Source organism: Monodelphis domestica, chromosome 4, assembly GCF_027887165.1.
Source record: "Monodelphis domestica isolate mMonDom1 chromosome 4, mMonDom1.pri, whole genome shotgun sequence".
Lineage (NCBI taxonomy): Eukaryota > Metazoa > Chordata > Mammalia > Didelphimorphia > Didelphidae > Monodelphis > Monodelphis domestica.
Window position 1 is genome coordinate 444,924,779 of NC_077230.1, and position 19,187 is coordinate 444,943,965.

At 37.3% G+C, this 19,187-nt stretch overlaps 1 protein-coding gene across 9 annotated transcripts in view; it reads right to left on the bottom strand.

The window, feature by feature from the left end:
* Nucleotides 1-153: 153 nt before the first annotated feature.
* LOC100029755 (zinc finger protein 260-like) overlaps nt 154-19,187 on the bottom strand; it is a 30,349-nt gene continuing 11,315 nt past the window's right edge. For all 9 annotated transcript variants that reach the window (XM_016422422.2, XM_056825811.1, XM_056825813.1 and 6 more), the window contains one exon: nt 154-19,047. In XM_016422422.2, the coding sequence (XP_016277908.2) occupies nt 17,033-19,047 (2,015 nt within the window). In that variant the 3' untranslated portion in view covers nt 154-17,032. The remainder of the gene's footprint in view (nt 19,048-19,187) is intronic.

Below are 19,187 nucleotides of genomic sequence, written 5' to 3' on the forward strand. Positions count from 1 at the left end.
GAACACGAGGTGGAGGAGGAGATTAAGATAGGAAATGCAGGCCGAGATGGTTACAGCCTCGGGGAAGGAGAAGGTCAAGAGGAGAGAGACATAGTCATTGAGGAGCCCAGTGGAGCTCCATGGAAGGGAGAAAGGCCAAGAGCCAAGAGGAAGTTCATGGGATTGCCTCTGGATTTTATTCCTGTCCTGCCTGGGCGGTACTCCCAAGCACGTAGTAGCCACATCACAAAGTATAGACAATCAAGATTGGGTGGCAAGGTAGAGGGAACACCTTTGGGCGTGTAGATTGCAAACCCTGCTTTCCCGGGGAATTGAGTCCGAGCATGTTAATGAGTTTGTCTTAGCCAAGGGCCTCATGGCCAGTTCAAGGTTACATTCATAAGCCTCATTGGTATAACCTTATGCTTGGAGACACAGTAGCCATACAGTCATTTATATTTCATAGATGTGAATATGCTTGGGATGCTACATATCCCCCCCCCCCCTTTTTTTTTATTAAAATGAAAGGTGGTTGATATAGAAATGTGACTAAAATAAAAAATATAAAAATCATGTAGCATCACCAATTGATGCTTCAAGTGATTAAAAATAGATATTCAAAATATATTGCCAAAGCCTTGGCTGAAGTGTGATTATCAACAATAATAAAATCTTCCTCTTTGCTCATAAAGATTATTGCAAAGATAAAATGTGTTCTTAATACTGAACAATCAAAATCAAAGATGAAAATTTTCATAAATGATTAAAAATAATGACAAAAGTAATGAGAAAATAGTTTTCACTCTGATTATCCTGAATTATTGAGGTAGCAGTCCCATAGAACATAGGATAGGTGCATTAGATTATCACCCACACACAGTTAGGATTACAAGAAGTTGCCAGTGCTTTTGTAGCAAGATAAAAGATGACTGTATCTGGATATGAAGGGGAATTTCCTTTTTCTCCCTTGTACTGATTATGCATTTTTGGGATATACCCGCCTAGATGCCTGCCACATGGCAATATGGTTGGACTTTGATACCCGAGCCACCTGTGAATGAGGGTGTCAAGCACCGTGTCCCAGGACCTCCAACCTCAGCAGTCCACATATATCCATCTCTTATGGAATATATGCCTGTGTGTGTGGCTTTGGCTATCTGGCCCATTGAGGTGTCCTCTGCATTCCCTTTTTATGCAATCAGTGATGGTTTCCCAGTAAAGTCACCTGCAACTTTGACAAATGCTGTCACGTTCTTGTAATCTGATGCTGTTGGGTACATATTAACATTTGCACCTTCATTGCTCAGGATTAGAGTGTTAAAAGTACTTGAAATATTTTTCAAAATATAAGAGAAAAATGAAAACAACATAATATAATCAAAATATTCAGGGAAAATAGTGAGAGCATCAAATCAAAATTGCTCAATAGGATTAAAATGATATAAAAATGGTATAAAAATGTTCTTAAAAATACTTTCTGTCTTATCCCCCTTTTTTTAAATAGCATACCAAAGATATTAGCATCTTTTACATTTTTCAAACAGTAGTGCAAACATTAATACAAATATCAATTTTGCCATAAATATAACATTTTGATTTGTTGAAGACATAACAAAAATGAAGCTAATGAAATGACTTTGTACATTCTGGCTGCATATTTCTTATATGAGCCTTATTTAAATCTCTGCTATAAATGAATTAATCAATATAATGACCAAGAATATAATATAACCAATGTTTGCAAAATTCATTCCACCAAACCTATGTTTGGACTGATAGAAGCTTGAGTTGCTTTCTATGTAGAAGCGATTTCCACAGTTACTTGATCATACGGAGTTTGATGTAACTTACTTTTCCTAGTTGTAAATGAATAATATTCAATGTGCTTTTTCTACAAGCTTATTAGTGCCAAAATTTTTTTTCCTATTTTCAATACATACTCCAAAAAAGAGCATCTTAGTGTATACTTTGCCCTTGCTCCATGTATGTATGTAATAACCTATTCCATCTAGGAGGTTCAACAACTGCGCGTCCACAGAGATTGTCCAACCTAGGCTTTACTTTCATGTACCAAAACATCTTCCAGTACTTGGAAGTGGAAGTTAATAGACCCCGAATCCAGCGGCCGTCTGAATTCTGGGACTGGTGTTAGAGAGCAAGAAAGAGTTTCCATGAGGATGGGGTTTCAGGAGTAGTGATCAACAATGATGTTAACCTTTAACTACAGCAATGGCAGTTGGCACATAATGTCTACATAGTCATTGTCAGGAATATAATCTACACATGGATGTAGATGATCAATTTTCAATAATGTTGGTTCCTAATTAAAAATTTCTAAAGTGCATTTTGCCTGATATCTCATCCCTTTTTTAAGAGTGGTATCAGGACCATCTGTGCATTGAACATTCCTGTTCAGCATCTCCTGCACTGAACATAATTTTTGTAGTCAGGGTTGCTAGGTTTGTGTTATTTATAACACATTTATGAAAAATGTCTATCTCCTGTCCTTTTGGAGATTCATACCAATGTCTATACCCTTGTCAATAGACCAATTTTTCACAATACAAGGAGTTTTACAATGCATACAAAATAAATTTCCTTTTGACATATATAACGGATATCCAAAATGAAAGATATACATTAGTGTTTGAACAATTATGGCTGTTTCGATTTTGATCCCATGATAAAGTCTTTGCAGTGTGGGATCCATCTGACGTCACAAATATATGAGTGGGGTTTAGTCCATACAAGTTGACATGCTTGATATTGGTTTAGTTATAAAAGACCAATGGATGTCAGCATGACCATTGTCCTTCAGTAGAATAGTAAATGTCATTAAAAGTAGTGTAATGTCAGTGTTTGGTTTTTATAGTCACCAATAATGGTTTCTTCCCGCTTGCTTGGTATGCAATCAGCTGGCATCATAGATGTTCCTCGTCTGCTTCTCTTCCTGGTCCCGTGCCTCATGGCATGACGTGCTTGGTGGGTGACCAGGTGTTTTCACTCTCTGTAAACATACAAAACCTCGACCCAAAATTATCATCCTGTTGGGTCCCTGACAGTCTTAATCTCCTGGCAATATTCAGCCCAATCCATGTACAACATACAATGCAACGTTTATCATTACATGGGAATTGTGATTTAATAATATTAGCTTATATTCCTTCTGGGGTGTAAGAGAGATAGATGGTTAGTAATACCATTTCCACCCCGTTTTTCTTTTTAAAAGCTTCAATGCTTTTCCAAAAACTTTTGAATAAGATTGATTCTAATGAAGACCTAATTCGTTCTTACAAATTTAATATGAACCCTATAAGGTAAATATTATACATACATTTTGGATGATAGCAACAATGTGTTACAATTGGACAGTATTCACTGTATTGTTATAACATTTCAATAGTATGATGTTCATTTGGTCAAATTTGGGTAACATGGAACAATTCCACTAAAATAATTGCAGGTTACATATTGTACAAATACCCTTTGAAGTTTTCAGGTACATGATGAACTTAGATCTTACAACAAATACCCATATACTGGCATAATAGAATGCTAGTGAGTAACAATGATATTTTTTTTCTAGGTAGATTGTCTTTCATACAAGTATATTTGTGTGGATATTGCATTAGACCTGCCTATAGAGCAGTGATGGTTTTTCCAGCTCATTGGCTGCTTTTCCTGTTGTCTGGCATCGGTGCCATGTTGTGGATGGTGCCAGGCACATCTGCATTGACTTTCTGGGCAGACTGTCTTTCAGCTGGATCATTTCAGTTTTCTTCCATGGACTTCTGGTATCTGAGAAAATAAACAGAAATCTCGACCCCAAAAGAAAGCCTTGTTGGGTCTTGTTAAATTAGAAAGTGGCTGAAAATATCTCCTTGTGTTTTGAGTTTGGGGCTTATCAATTCCTTTGAGCCCTTTTGAAATTGCTTGCATTTAGGCCATGGATTATCCCAGTCAGCCCATGTATTGCTGTTACAAGCACTGTTACTTCACAATTGTTTTGGAATAGTTAGATCTGCCCAATTATTTAAAAGATCTGTAATAACTTTGCATACTTTATTATTTTAAGCTTAATCCTATACATCAGGAGAGTGATTATCTCCCATCACATGTCAGCTTTTAAATTTTTATACCACAGGGGCATGTAGTAATGCCTCCCTTAGTCCACAATGTCCAGTTCAGACACCTGTTTGAGGTGCACGAGTGACATGATAACATTCACAAGATTTTGCACTGGTAGCCAATTTCACTTGTGTGCATAAACTATGGAGGAATACTGGACTTGGCACTCTGATGTGTCAGAGAGTGCAAGTGATCTGTGTCTGCCCAAAGCCGTGTCCTCCAGGCCATTTGCCGTTGATAATGATTTCACCTTGGCTTTGCAATAAGGCCTGCATAGATGTTTAATATTCACGTTTTGAACCAATGCTCATAAAAGCATTATACCATAAATCACATTTGATTTTACCAGCCTGTGCTGTGATCTTAAGCAGTAGCCTATCTGCATGTAGCTTTTGCTTTTGTATCAACTTATACTGTGCATTTAACAATATCTGCTGTACCCTAAATAGATGCAGTAAATGTAAGCATAGCGATTGCTGTGATATTTTTATTTTTAAACTGTCAAATTTAAATTCATGACTGAAAGGATTTTGATAATTTGAATGGAATTATCAATTTTACCTAAGAGTTTTACAAAATTCTGTTGCCAAGAATGGACCACCTGGTGCAAGTAACATTTGAGCTTGTACACTAGTAATTGGTTTTAGACTGCAATAATGATCAGGATTGATATATGCAATTTGAATAAGTGGTAGTGTTGCCCATTCTAAACCACACATAGGTCACTGTTACTGGTTAATCAAATTAATTAATAACCTTAATAATTTACTACTGATTAACAATTTGAATCCTACCAGCACTGTTTTTACTCTGATGCCTTGCAATGCTGAGAATGTGTCTCATATTTAGAATTGATGCTATATTATTTTGATATTGAGTAATTCTAATTAATTTGCTTTTTGGATAAAGTAGCAGTAATGTGCTTTATATACAATTTTTGAACTTTATCCAGGTTTTTAAATAATGGCTGCTAATTTTTATCCTTGTTGACCTTATGTACTGTTTAAAAATTTAATGATTCCTACATCTTTAAAATTGGAATATATTGGAAATTTTTCTAAAGCATATGCCAATTGATGCTAGTCAATTAAAAATTTGCACTGATTATTCATTTTGCTTTTGATAATATTCAATATTTGCCATAAAAACTTGTAACCTGAGGTGTAGATGCATTGCCTGCTATATGGCAGGATCAATTTATGAAACTGCTGAATTAAGTTTCCTTTCCAGGTCCAAATAGTTTTGGTAGTGAGTCACATGGTTGCAAGAGTCCATGAGGATTTACCTCTGAAAACCTTGATAAATTTGTGTTTATACCTTGGTTTTTGGCCTACAGTTATACAATAATTCATTTAAAAATATTATTACAGATAAAATATCTCCTGTAGCATATGACAAAAGTCAGAGAAAGATTTTTAAACTTTAAAACTTTGCCTTATAAGAAATACAATTGGACCTTCTTATGTAATTTTGCCATGTCCAATCCAAATTAAGACAATTTAATTTTTAAATTTTGCTTCATAATAATACCATCTTTTAGCAAAGATCTGTTTGAAAGACATAACAGGTTTATACCTTTACATTTAAATCATAGTCCTCCGGCATTCTCTGGTGCTGCTACAAAAGGCCTGTTCCTTTTAGAAATGCTAAACTGGTGGAGAGGTTTGCTGATAAGAAAGTCTTTTTGCTCCGTTTGTCCTCTTGAGAGCAAAATGTCTGTTTGCTTCCTAGTTAGGGCAAACACGTGCTCTGCCTTTTTTAAACTGGTCTTCCTTTAGGTGCTTAAGGAATATTTTCATGCTTTGATACGATCTTATGGTCCTCATGTGAGGGATTGTCTTCTCACAGCACTTTAACCTTACGCTAGTAGCCCAAAGTGATTAAAGGTTTGCTCTAAGTTTAAGCGTTGCTCATTAAGCTTTCCCCATTCACCTGTGCCAGGTAACTTCTGGTAGAGAACAGTGTTATGGCACAGAGTTATGATTTTTGGCTTTTTTCTTGCCTCACTTTTGCAATAAGCAATGTTTAAGTAATTTCTTGCCATGAACTTATATTTAATTGATGAGAATGGTTTGGTTCTAGGACTTGTCAGTGTTAGTCTTATCTAGCCCCGTATGCTTTAGCTAGAAGCTTGATACTCTGCTTTGGATTTCTAGAGGAGTCAGGATTTCAATGGCCGTAGGCTGAATTAAGCTTCCGTCTGTACTATTGGAATCATTTCTAAGTTTTGTAGAAGAAACATTTCTACCTGCTTATTTCTATACATTTAAAATGATCATAATACTACATTAAGCATGGATGGAGGCAGAGGTTGACATAGAATATTTCTGTCTGTTTCTGCAGCAACAGACAGGGGAGAGATAGCAAGGATAGATCAGTCAGCTGAAGGAAGTGATTTAAGTATATTGTTAGTATCTTTAGTGAAAGGAAGGGCAAAAGACTGAAAGATAAGTCAATCCTCCTTGTTTAATGTAGCACTTTAATCAGAATCGATCTTAGCAGCAGGTAATATTTTCCTTAATTTCCAATCATCTGGTGTAAAATTTGTTGCTAAAGAGTTTTGATCGGTTCTGTAATGCTGGGAGCTTCCCATATTTTTGCATGTTTCAGCACAATGTAGAAATCCTGCTTCTCCTTTGCAGGGGGCTCTCTGTAGCCTCCTTAATGCTGTTTTGGCTTGCAGAGTTCTGCGGGGGAGGGGGCGGGCTGCACAAGACAAGAAGCCTTAAAGGATGAAGGTGGCTGGAGAAGGCTGAAAGCTTCCGAGGAAGGGACTTCCTCTTGCGTTTGGAAAGATTCTTCTACCTTATGATCGGGATGCTGAAATGGCTTTGCGTTGAACGCCCTTTGCCTCATTTCCCACGTTTTAAAAGGTAGAGGAGGGAGCCGTGAGCCAAACTATGGCTTCTGCACTTTTTAGAATGGAATCCTCCATAGTGAAAGGATTAGGAGAAAGTGTTAGACTTGCCCATAGCGCTCTCTCAGCCATCTGCCCTAAGAGATAGGTTACAGCAGAGGCTTTTCCCTCCACAGTTGGAGGGGCCTTCCTCATTCTGAGAATTAGGGTTAGACTGAGGCTTGGCTTTCCAGCACCCGTGATGCCTAAAGTCTGCACAGGTTGTGCCGTCAAGGCCATCCTTGTAGTTTCCCAAGTGTTCCGACTGACTTGCGATACTTTCTGTCTTTCTGACACGGCCTCGTTTTTTCTTTTACCCATCAGATCTCATAGCTGCACTTTGGGAACTCCCCTTGCGGGAATTCAGGCTTTGCTTCAGTGCCCACTTACGCAATGTTTCAGAGATCTCAATACCTTTCTGTTCAATCAGAGACATTAACCGTCTAAGGTGACAAGTATATGATGAGGCTTATAGACCCAGTTCTAAATAATTTCTAAAATAAGAAATTGAAAAAAAAGACATCTCTCACCTTCAGAGGCCACCTGCAAGGTCACGCCTTTGTGATTCCGTACCTCAGTGGTCGCTCCTCAAGTTGCACGTGCTTGAATGCCTGTGACAAAGGAATTTCACTCCCAAATCCGGGGTGCCAAGTGTGGGGTTTTCCTTAATGGACTTCCCTGACCAGCAGGGTCCCACAAGGGAAGGGGCTCACCTTTGTGATGGGACCCGAGGAGAGGTAGGAACCGAGAACCAGGGTGGAAATGAAAGACACGGACAAGTCAGTGGTTGGATAGGGCAGGCAATCCCTATGATACTCCCTTTGATAGGAGAGTATGAGTACAAAGGAACACGAGGTGGAGGAGGAGATTAAGATAGGAAATGCAGGCCGAGATGGTTACAGCCTCGGGGAAGGAGAAGGTCAAGAGGAGAGAGACATAGTCATTGAGGAGCCCAGTGGAGCTCCATGGAAGGGAGAAAGGCCAAGAGCCAAGAGGAAGTTCATGGGATTGCCTCTGGATTTTATTCCTGTCCTGCCTGGGCGGTACTCCCAAGCACGTAGTAGCCACATCACAAAGTATAGACAATCAAGATTGGGTGGCAAGGTAGAGGGAACACCTTTGGGCGTGTAGATTGCAAACCCTGCTTTCCCGGGGAATTGAGTCCGAGCATGTTAATGAGTTTGTCTTAGCCAAGGGCCTCATGGCCAGTTCAAGGTTACATTCACAAGCCTCATTGGTATAACCTTATGCTTGGAGACACAGTAGCCATACAGTCATTTATATTTCATAGATGTGAATATGCTTGGGATGCTACACTCACAACTTGGAGCAAAAAATATTCCAGGATTAATACACAGAGAAGAGATTTCAATCTATTGTTTTATTTTATTTTATTTAATTTACATTAGAACTCATCCTGTATAAAGATCAATTTTTAGAAATCATTGCGGTACCATAGTCAAATTAATACATCATTAAGGATTCCATTTCCTTGTTTAGAAATCCCATAACCCAAACAAGATCTGATTTTGCAAGGCTGATTGCTTTGCCTACTCAATTGACTTCATAAAGTCTTATAAGTTTACAAAGAAAAAGTTTTCCCCTTTAATCTTCATATACTGTAATCACCCACTCTTTATTTTCTTTATTCTCTTTCCAAATTTTTGTCTTCACAGAATCTCAATACTCTACACTGGATCTCATTGATAGGATTTTTACCCCAGACCATCACAATTTATTTTTCTGGGAGTTTTCACAGACATGGACTTGTTCCCCTTTAGCCCCTTCAATGTTTTCCTTTTTGTAGTGAGAAACACATAATTCTTGAATTCCAATGAAAGAATTACAAAATACAAAAGAAATTCAGCAAAAAAGAACTCTAGTTGGATGTTTCCCAATTCATATGCTTTTTCCTTTACCTTGAGTCAGAAAAGGTTTAAGAAATCTGCAGACAGTTTAACTTTTATCAATTCTACATCTTCCTCATTACCTCTTATTTGCTTGAAAAGACCTATATGTGCCAGCAAAAAACAGGAAACTAGTTGAGTGCCAATTAACTAGGCAATGACTAAAAAAATTATAACAGAAGAATGCCAACAAATAGTGAGGAAGAATGATGAACATTAGGATTTCAGAGAAAAAGTCCTTATCATTGTGGTATTTTTTTGGTACAGTATGAAATTTGGAGTGTTTAGTGAGGGCTTTGTCTGTGGCACAGTCTATGAAGACAGGACTAGAGAAAAACGCCTTACCTACTGAATACAAGACATTGAATCTTATCTCAAGCATAATGTTTCCAGTGTCTAGTCAAGTATGATCTCAAGGTGAAGCCCTTCCTGTAATCATTTCCCGTACACCTCTTAAGTCCAGAATGAATGATGTTCACTACTGATCATACGATTCTTAAAATATTATTTTATTATTTATTTTATTCATTCATTTATTTATTTTTATATTATATTCCTTTATTATTTATTATTAAAAAATTTATATTGTTTAGAGTGATTTGAATGAACACAAAACATTTGATCAGGCCTTTGGATGGGGACAAAAATTGATCCAGAACTAAACAATCACTCTTTGCAGATGATATGAAGGTAAAGTTAGAGAATCCTAGAAAATCAACTAAAAAGCTAGTAGAACTAATTAATAATTTTAGCAAAGTTATAAGATAAAAATAAATCTACATAAATCGTCAGAATTCTTATATATTTCTAACAAGATTCAACAGCAAGAATTAGAAAGAGAAACTCCATTTAAAATCAACTCTGGAAAATATAAAATATTTAAGAATCCTTTTGCCAAGAGACTGAGGAATTATATGAACACATCTACAAAACATGTATCACACACACACAAAAAAAAACTAGATCTAAACAATTGGAAACACATTCATTGTTCTTGGGTAGTGAAATAACCAAGTTCACAAATATGTGAACCCTCAGCATCCCTCAGTGAAGTAAGGACAATGGCCTCAACTTACTGAGACCAGTGTGAGATCAGGCCTCCAAGCAGTGTTGGTAAACAAATAAAAGAGTTAGTGATAATAAAATGAAAGGATTAGGAAGGAGGATTAAGGAACAGGGTTTCCCAAACTAATAAGTCTCACTAGCTTCCCCTTCTACATTTCCCACATGGGAAATTCTTCATTTTTCTTGAAGCCCCCTAAGCCCTTTCCTGCCTTTGGCTAAGATCCTTAAGCCTCACTATCTATACCTGACTCTAATTAATCCTCTTTGTTGTTTCACAAGATGTAACAATCTTGTGATGATCAAGGAAGGAACTCTTGATGACTGAGTTCAACCCAGCTAGGTCAGGCTCTGAGTTTGGCCTCAGGCCCTCACACCAACACATCTCTTGATCAGATCAGGCTGTTATAAGGATCTTCTTAGTGAGAAAAGGCACTTTCCCAGTAGGTATAAACACTTCCCTTCAACCTCACTGTAGATATTATCACAGCAGGAACAACAGTGATCCGCTACCTCCGCTCCACTCAGCTACAAGGACAGGAAGCAAAAGCCCTTTCAGTTGGTTGGTGTCCCTTCAAATCCTCTCTCTGGATTCCAGAATCCCCTGTCATCAGGTTCCTAGCATGTGGCCAAACCAAGTTCTGTAAAACCATTTCTCTTTCAAACTCCTGCTGCCTTGATATGTTGGAAACTACCAAGAAAATTTTTTTTTACTGAATTAGAAAAAACTATAACAAAGTTCATTTGAAAAAACAAAAGATCAAGAATATGAAGGGAAATAATGAAAAAAAATGTGAAGGAAGGTGGTCTAGCAGTACCAGATCTTAAACTGTACCATAAAGCAGTGGTCATCAAAACAATATGGTAATGGCTAAGAAACAGAAGGGAGGATCAGTGGAATAGCCTTGGGTTAAGTGACTTCAGCAAGACAGTTTATGACAAACCTAAAGACCCCAGCTTTTGAACAAAAATTCAGTATGACAAAAATTGCTGGGAAAATTGGAAAACAGTATGGGAGAGATAAGGTTTATAACAACATCTCACACCCTACACCAAGATAAACTCAGAATGGGTGAATCACTTGAATATAAAGAAGGAAAAATTAAATGAGGTAAACACAGAATAGTATTCTTGTCAGATCCTTGGGAAAGGAAATATTTTAAGACCAAGTAAGAATTAGAAAAAATTACAAAATGTAAAATAATTTTGATCACATTAAATTAAAAGGGTTTTGTACAAACAAAACCAATGCAACCAAAATTAGAAGGGAAGCAACAAAGTGGGAAAAAAATCTTTATAACAAAAACCTCTGACAAAAGTCTAATTACTCAAATTCATAAGGAGCTAAATTAATTGTAAAAAAAAATCAAGCCATTCCCCTATTGATAAATGGGCAAGGGACATGAATAGGCAATTTTCAGATAAAGAAATCAAAACTATCACTAAGCACATGGAAAAGTGTTCTAAATCTCTCATAATTAGAGAAATACAAATCAGAACAACTCTGAGGTACCACCTTATACCTAGAAAATTAGCTAACATGAAAGCAAAGGGAAGTAATAAATGTTGGAGGGGATGTGGCAAAATGGGGACATTAATGCATTGCTGGTGGAGTTGTGAATTGATCCAACTATTTTGGATTGCAATTTGGAACTATGCCCAAAGGGCGCTAAAAGATTGCCTGCCCTTTGACCCAGCCATAGCACTGATGGGTTTGTATCCCAAAGAGATAATATAGGAAAATACTTGTACAAAAATATTTATAGCCGTGCTCTTTGTGGTGGCAAAAAAATTGGAAAATGAGGGGATGAATATGGCTGAACAAATTGTGGTATATGTTGGTGATGGAATACTATTGTACTCAAAGGAATAATAAACTGGAGAAATTTCATGTGAACTGGAATGATCTCCAGGAATTGATGCAGTGTGAGAGGAGCAGAATCAGGAGAACATTGTACACAGAGACTGATACACTATGGTACAATTGAATGTAATGGACTTCTCTATTAGTAGCAATGCAGTTATCCAGGACAATTTGGAGGGACTTAAGAGAAAGAACACTATCCACATCTGGAGAAAAGAAATGTGGGAGCAAAAACAGGGAAGAAAAACAACTGTTTGACTACATGGGTCAAAGGGGATATAACTGGGGATGTAGATCTAAATGATCACCCTGGTACAATTATCACTAATAGGGAAATAGGTCTTGGTCAATGATACATGTAAAACCCAGTGGAATTGAGCATCAGTTTCGGGGGGAGGGAAGGGAAAGAACATGAATCATGTAACCATGGAAAAATATTCTTAATTAAATAAAATTTTTAAATAAAAAAAGTCATTTTTCTCACTTATATTTCAACCCATTTCTATCTCTTTCCTTTCTACACTACATTAGGATGAGCTAATATAATAAAAATGACAATACTACCTAAAGTCATTTACTTATTCAGAGCTATACTTATCAAGCTGGCAACCACTAGATTGGATGAGAACTTCTCAAATTTTTTAGCCTAGATAATAATTTTTTTAAAGCCACATTTCTCCAAGATGCTCTTTAGAAAACCATCTTGATCAGCTCCTGCCTGCGGCCCTCTCCGGCTCCCGCTTCTGCTCCTGGCCTCTCACCTGGTGCCCGAGCTCCTGGCCCTACCTGTCTGTGCTCCAGCTCCCGGCCCTACCCACCCTGGCGGTCTGTCTCATCACCCCAGCCCCAGACCCACGAGCGTGACCCCAACCGGCTCATCACCCAGATCCTTGGAGCAGATAGCTCAGGACTCATTGCGACCAGCTGGTAACAGTATTGGCCACGTAGGCGGAGGGGAGAGACGAGAGGGAAAAGAGAACAGGTAATTTTCCCTTAGGCTAAGCCTCCACGTGGATGGGGATATTGACCACAGGGGTTTCATAGCAGGGGAGAGAGAAGAAACAGACTTTTCAAACAGATTTTTAAGCAATGGGCTATTTAAAAGGATACCTTTTGACTGTTCTGGTAATTTCATTGATTTCACCTGCGTGCCAGAAGAAAGATCCAGCCCAAAGATTCAACTTTAACTTTGAAGGGGCAAATGGGTGGCTCAACCAACTGGGAGCCAGACTTGAGGACATGTGGTCCTGGGTTAAAATCTGGCCTCAGATACTTCCCAGCTATGGGGACCTGAGCAGACCCCTTAGACCTCATTGCTTAGCCCTTACCACTCTGCCTTCTGACAATAGACATTTAAATGGATAAACCCCCAAGGAACTTTGAAGAGACTAAAGGCTATATTCTAAGGCATTTCAGACTCCAATGGTTTATAAAAATCTCTGTATCCTATTGCATTTTTTGTTATGGTTTAACTTTGTGATTTTAAGTTCATATATTACTGGATTCAATATTCTCTTGCACTGAAGGTTAATTGAATTTATTTTGAATGTACCGAGTTTTGAAATTCTATTTTTTTCCCCCTATAACTGTGCTGAACAAATATTATTGTAATTAAGCCCATATGAAAAAGAAAACAGCCTTTCTATTTTGACTTTGTAAATTATCACATAGATGGACTTCAGGACTGGTTATAATTGTATAACAACCTTGGAAAAATTTAATGTGCTAAATACCTCAAATGATTTTAAGGGCTTTTTAAATATGATTTTTGGAAATTTTTTTTTTAACAATCTCTGGTTATTTTGCCTGCCCCTACCATGAGGTAAGGCCCATTCTAGTAGCTGAAGTGAAATGTATTCTATAAACCCCAACCTTCCCACATGTGAATGGAAGTTGGGCAGTTAATCTCAGGGCATTTGTACCCCTAAAAAGCCTCCAAGAAAAAGGAGCACCCCTTTATTTATACTCTTCAGCTCACTACTTTACTTGCACCAGAATGATATATAGATTTCTTGATTATGTTCTAAACCCAAGATGAGTTTTACTTTGTTTTAAAAAATATGTTTAAATATCAAGGTTGAAAGATTTGCTATGATTGTAAAACTTGTGACAAATATCCATCAATTCATAGGTTTAAAATGCCAGTGTGTTTGTTTGCTATTGTAATTAATTGGACTATTGAGAATTTTGGGGATTTCAATACCTACATATTTGTACTACTGTATTTTAAAAATGAAAAATTGTTAACTTGTTCAATTCATTTGCCTTCTATTCACAGGCTGATCACTGTGATATTAAGAGGAAATGGATCTCATTTTTGGTGAGAAAGCCTTGCATTTTATATTTTCTTAGCTGACACAGAGTGTCAATGATTATAAGCTATATTTTTGAATTTTTTAAAGCTCTTTTATTATTGTTTTTCTTGCATGTGTAATATACTATTTGTTTTTGATTTAATTTTTTCTCTCCTTTTTATATTTCAAGCACATGTCACCAGCATTAAGATTTTCTTTAACTTTTTGACTTTTCAGTACTATAAGTTTGAAATACATTTGTCAGAGCATGCCCAACAAGCTTATGACTATAAAAACGATGCCACTAATTATTTAAATAAATTATGGGACTCTGCTTAATGATTCTGATTCCAGGACAAGATATACACACAAGAGCCATTGCACAGAGCCAAAGAAAAGCCAATCCAGGATGGATTGATGCACTTCTAGGTCAATACAAAGGTCTTGAACCTAGTGTGAAGACTCGAGGTTACTGTGTTTAACATGTTACAACATAGGTTGTCCTTGTATCCACACTCACTCTGAAAATACTCACAGATGAGTATCCCTGAAACCTTGGCTCCTATAATCTGGTCCCCTTTTCTGCCTCTCATAGTGTGGTACCTTTCTGTAGTCCTGGCTACTGACTGGGTAAATGCATCATTGCTTAGATCATTTTAATTGGGCCCTGATTCAAGGACTTGTTATAGATTTATTTTTCTTTTACTTGGAATTTTTACACATAAGACTTTGATAGTCTATATTTTCATCCAGAAATTTTTCTTTTCTTTTTGATTTTTCTGATATCTTTTAATTTCTCTTGCCAATTGATTCATATACCTCATACCTCAGCCATGCATCCTTAAGTGATTCTGTATTTGTCGATCACCCTCTTAACGGTGGGAATGTAAAAAAAAAAATCATTATTTAAATTGCAAAGTTTAAATTCCTTTTGAGAAGAATTTTAGGTAAAGAAGATGCTACCTCTCTGAATCCAGAACTGAACCATTGGAGAAGCCACCATGAAGAATCTTCCAGACCATAAGTGCACAAAAATGAACTTTGGGTGTGGTTAATGAACATTTATTTGCATGTATACTTTCATGCCAAAGGGGACTGCCCCCTAACTGCCTTTCTGTCAATGAGTCCAGTAATTATTGGTTTTGTTCTTTTTTTCCTCATCTTCAAATTATTGTAATCTTTAAATTGAGTATGTTTTCATGATCCTTTGGGGAAAAACTTCTTCCCAGAGGATCAAATGGAGGAATGTAAAAAATAGACTAGAATACAGGACTACAATCCCCACAAGCCTTTGCTCCACTTCCCCAAAATGCTTTGTAATCTCACGCAATTCTGAGGTGGGCAGAGATTGAGGAAGGATTTAAGCTGGTGGCAAAGGTTTTTGGGCTCTTTTTGGACTTCCGTTTTGGAGCAGAGGTGTCTCTTCCATGATGTGAGGTTATTTTGTCTAGGCCTCTGGCCTAGGCACATGTTTCTTACTTGTATATTCTTTAATCCTTAATCCTTAATAAACCTCTAAAAAATATAATACTCCTTGCAGAGAGAAACTAATTTCTACCTGCCTCAGTCTCCCCATATTCCTAAATTTTAACTGTTACAGTTTTCATAGAATTAGCAGAAATTATAACAAAGTTCATCTGGAAGAACAAAGGATCAAGAATATCAAAGGAAATAATTTTTAAAATGGGGAAGGATAGACACTGAGTTTCACATGATCTCAAACAATATTATAAAACAAGTGATCATCAAAACAATATAGTACTAGCTAAGTGACAGAAGGGTGGATCAATGGAATAGACTAGGGATAAATGAACTAAGCAAGCTAGTGTTTGATAAATCCAAAGATCACAGCTTTTAGGAAGGAGAACTCACTATTTGACAAAAATTTCAGGGAAAAGAGTATGGGAAAAATTAGATTTAGATTAATTTCTCACTTTATACCAAGATAAGTTCATAATGGGCATATGACTTAACATAAAGAGTGACATTTTAAGTAAATTAGAGGAATGTGAAATAGTATACCTGTCAGATCTATGGGAAAGGAAGGAATTTAAGACCAAACAAGAGACAGGGAACATTACAAAACATAAAATGGATAATTCTGATTATATTAAATTTAAAAGTCTGAATCAGTTCTCAAGTCTTTCCAAGTTTTTCTGAGCTTCTCCTTATCCTCATTAATGATAAAATCATAGGATTCAATTACAATCATATACCACCATTTACTAAGCCATTTGCCAATTGAAGAATTTACTATTAATTTCCAATAATTTTGTCACCCCCAAAAGAGCTCCTTTAAGTGTTTTATATTTTTAATATATATTGGTCTGTATCCTTTGTTTTTTAATGCACTTTGGACATAGTTCCAAATGGACCTCTCCTGAATGATTCAATTAGTTCACAGCAACTCTTCAAAAGTTAATTTCTTTTTCAATCTTTCCACATCTCATTCAACTTTTGTCACTTTAATTTTCTGTAATAATAGCCGATCTAATAGATATGGGCTGGTCCCTCAGACTTGTTAATATTTGCATTTCTCCAAATGATAGTGACCCCCTCCTCCTGAGGAAAACACATAACCTTAAGTACATTCATTAAGTTTTGTTGCACAATGAATTCTCAGATATGAAGTAAGGGATGATCTCTGGCTGAAAGTCTTCCTATGGGAAATCCATCGGGAACTGGTCTGTTCAGAAGCCATTTTCTCATACTGAACAAGCTCTGTACTTTCCATTTCAATGTCTTTGTTCATTCATGAAAGGAATAAGATTTCTTTTCAAAAAGAATCCTGGCTTGGAAATAAGGGGAAGGCCTTACCACATGGACCATACTCCTAGAGTTTCTCTCTAGTGTGGATCCTCTTCTGTTAAATTAACTAAGAGTGTCAACTATAAGCTCAGCCTCATTCATGAGGTTTCTCTCCAGTGTGGATTCTCTGATGCTTAGCAAAACAGCCTCTCCTTGTGAACGCTCTTCCACATTGTTTACATATATAATGTTCCTTTACTGTGTGGATTTTCTGATGTCTAACAAGATCACCCCTCCTTGTGAAAGCCTTTTCACATTGTGTACATTCATAAGGTTTATGTCCAGTGTGGATACTCTGATGTGCAGCAAGAGAGCCCCTCTGTGTGAAAGCCTTTCCACAGTGTTTACATTCATAAGGTTTCTCTCCAGTGTGGATTCTTTGATGTCTAACAAGATCTCCCCTCCTCGTGAAAGCCTTTCCACAATGGATACATTCATACGGTTTCTCTCCAGTGTGGATACTCTGATGTGCAGCAAGAGATCCCCTCTGTGTGAAAGCCTTTCCACAGTGTTTACATTGATAAGGTTTCTCTCCAGTGTGGATTTTCTGATGCATAGCAAGATTGACCCTCCATGTGAAAGTCTTTCCACATTGTTTACATACATAAGGTCTCTCTCCAGTGTGGATTCTCTGATGTCTGGCAAGAGAACTCCTCTCTGTGAAAGCCTTTCCACATTGTGTACATTCATAAGGTTTCTCTCCAGTATGGATACTCTGATGTGCAGCAAGAGAACCACTCTGTGTGAAAGCCTTTCCACAGTGTTTACATTCATAAGGTTTCTCTCCAGTGTGGATTTTCTGATGCATAGCAAGATTGCCCCTCCATGTGAAAGTCTTTCCACATTGTTTACATTCATACGGTTTTTCTCCAGTGTGGATTCTCTGATGTGCAGCAAGGTGGGCCCTCACTGTGAAAGCCTTTCCACATTGCATACATTCATAAGGTCTCTCTCCAGTGTGGATTCTCTGGTGTCTGGCAAGAGAGGCTCTCTCTGTGAAAGCCTTTCCACATTGTATACATTCATAAGGTTTCTCTCCAGTGTGGATACTCTGATGTGCAGAAAGAGTGCCCCTCTGTGTGAAAGCCTTTCCACAGTGTTTACATTCATAAGGTTTCTCTCCAGTATGGATTTTCTGATGCATAGCAAGACTAACCCTCCATGTGAAAGCCTTTCCACATTGTTTACATGCATAAGGTTTCTCTCCAGTATGGATTCTCTGATGTTTAACAAGATCGCCCCTTCTTGTGAAAGTCTTTCCACATTGTTTACATTCATAAGGTTTCTTTTCAGTGTGGATACTCTGATGTGCAGCAAGAGAACCACTCTGTGTAAAAGCCTTTCCACAATGTTTACACTCATAAAACTTCTCACTAGCATGGATTTCCCAATGCATAGCAATATTCCCCCTCTCTGTGAAATCCATTCCACATTGTTTCCATTCATAAGGTTTCACTCCAGTGTGGGTTTTCTGATGTACAACAAGAGGGTTCCTCTGTTTGAAAGTCTTTCCACATTGTTTATATTCATAAGGTTTCTCTGCAGTGTGGATTCTCTGCTGTGCAGAAACATTGTCCCTGTGTGCGGCCTTTCCACATTCTTTACATTCACGTTGTCTCTCCCCAGGGTATATTATTTGATATGAATGCAGCTCAGAATTCTGAATGAAAGGTTTCATCCCTTTATCACTCACAGAAAGCATCTCTACATTTTTACTCTTTGGATGTCTTGTGAGGTCTAAACTTGAGCCAGAGGCAATTCTCCCTAGATTACCTTGATACATGGATATTTCTGGTGGTTTCTCATGTGACTGATTAAATTCTACTATTTTAGGAAAACATTTGGTGTATTCACTATCCCCACAACAGCCAATTCCTGAGGTCAATTTCATATACTGATTTAGGACTGAATGTTGGCCGAATTTTCCCATAATTTCATCATATTCACAGTCACTCTTTGGATTTTTATTTACCTTGATATAAGAGTCACAGATTTCTCTCAAAATGAAGTCACAGGAACCCTGATTCAAGCCACTTTGGGGGCCAGATCCTTCCAGAAAAAGGTTCAGCTTTGTAGACATCTCCTTCACTTCAAAATTAGTCTCTGCCTCTGAAGAAAACAAATAATAATATAAACACAGATGAAAAGGGGACATATACACACACACACAATATAAATCCTTTCCTCTGATGGCAATAAGTAAATGGCTTTTTATGCTAATTCCCAAGGTCAAAAGGAGTTTTCAAACT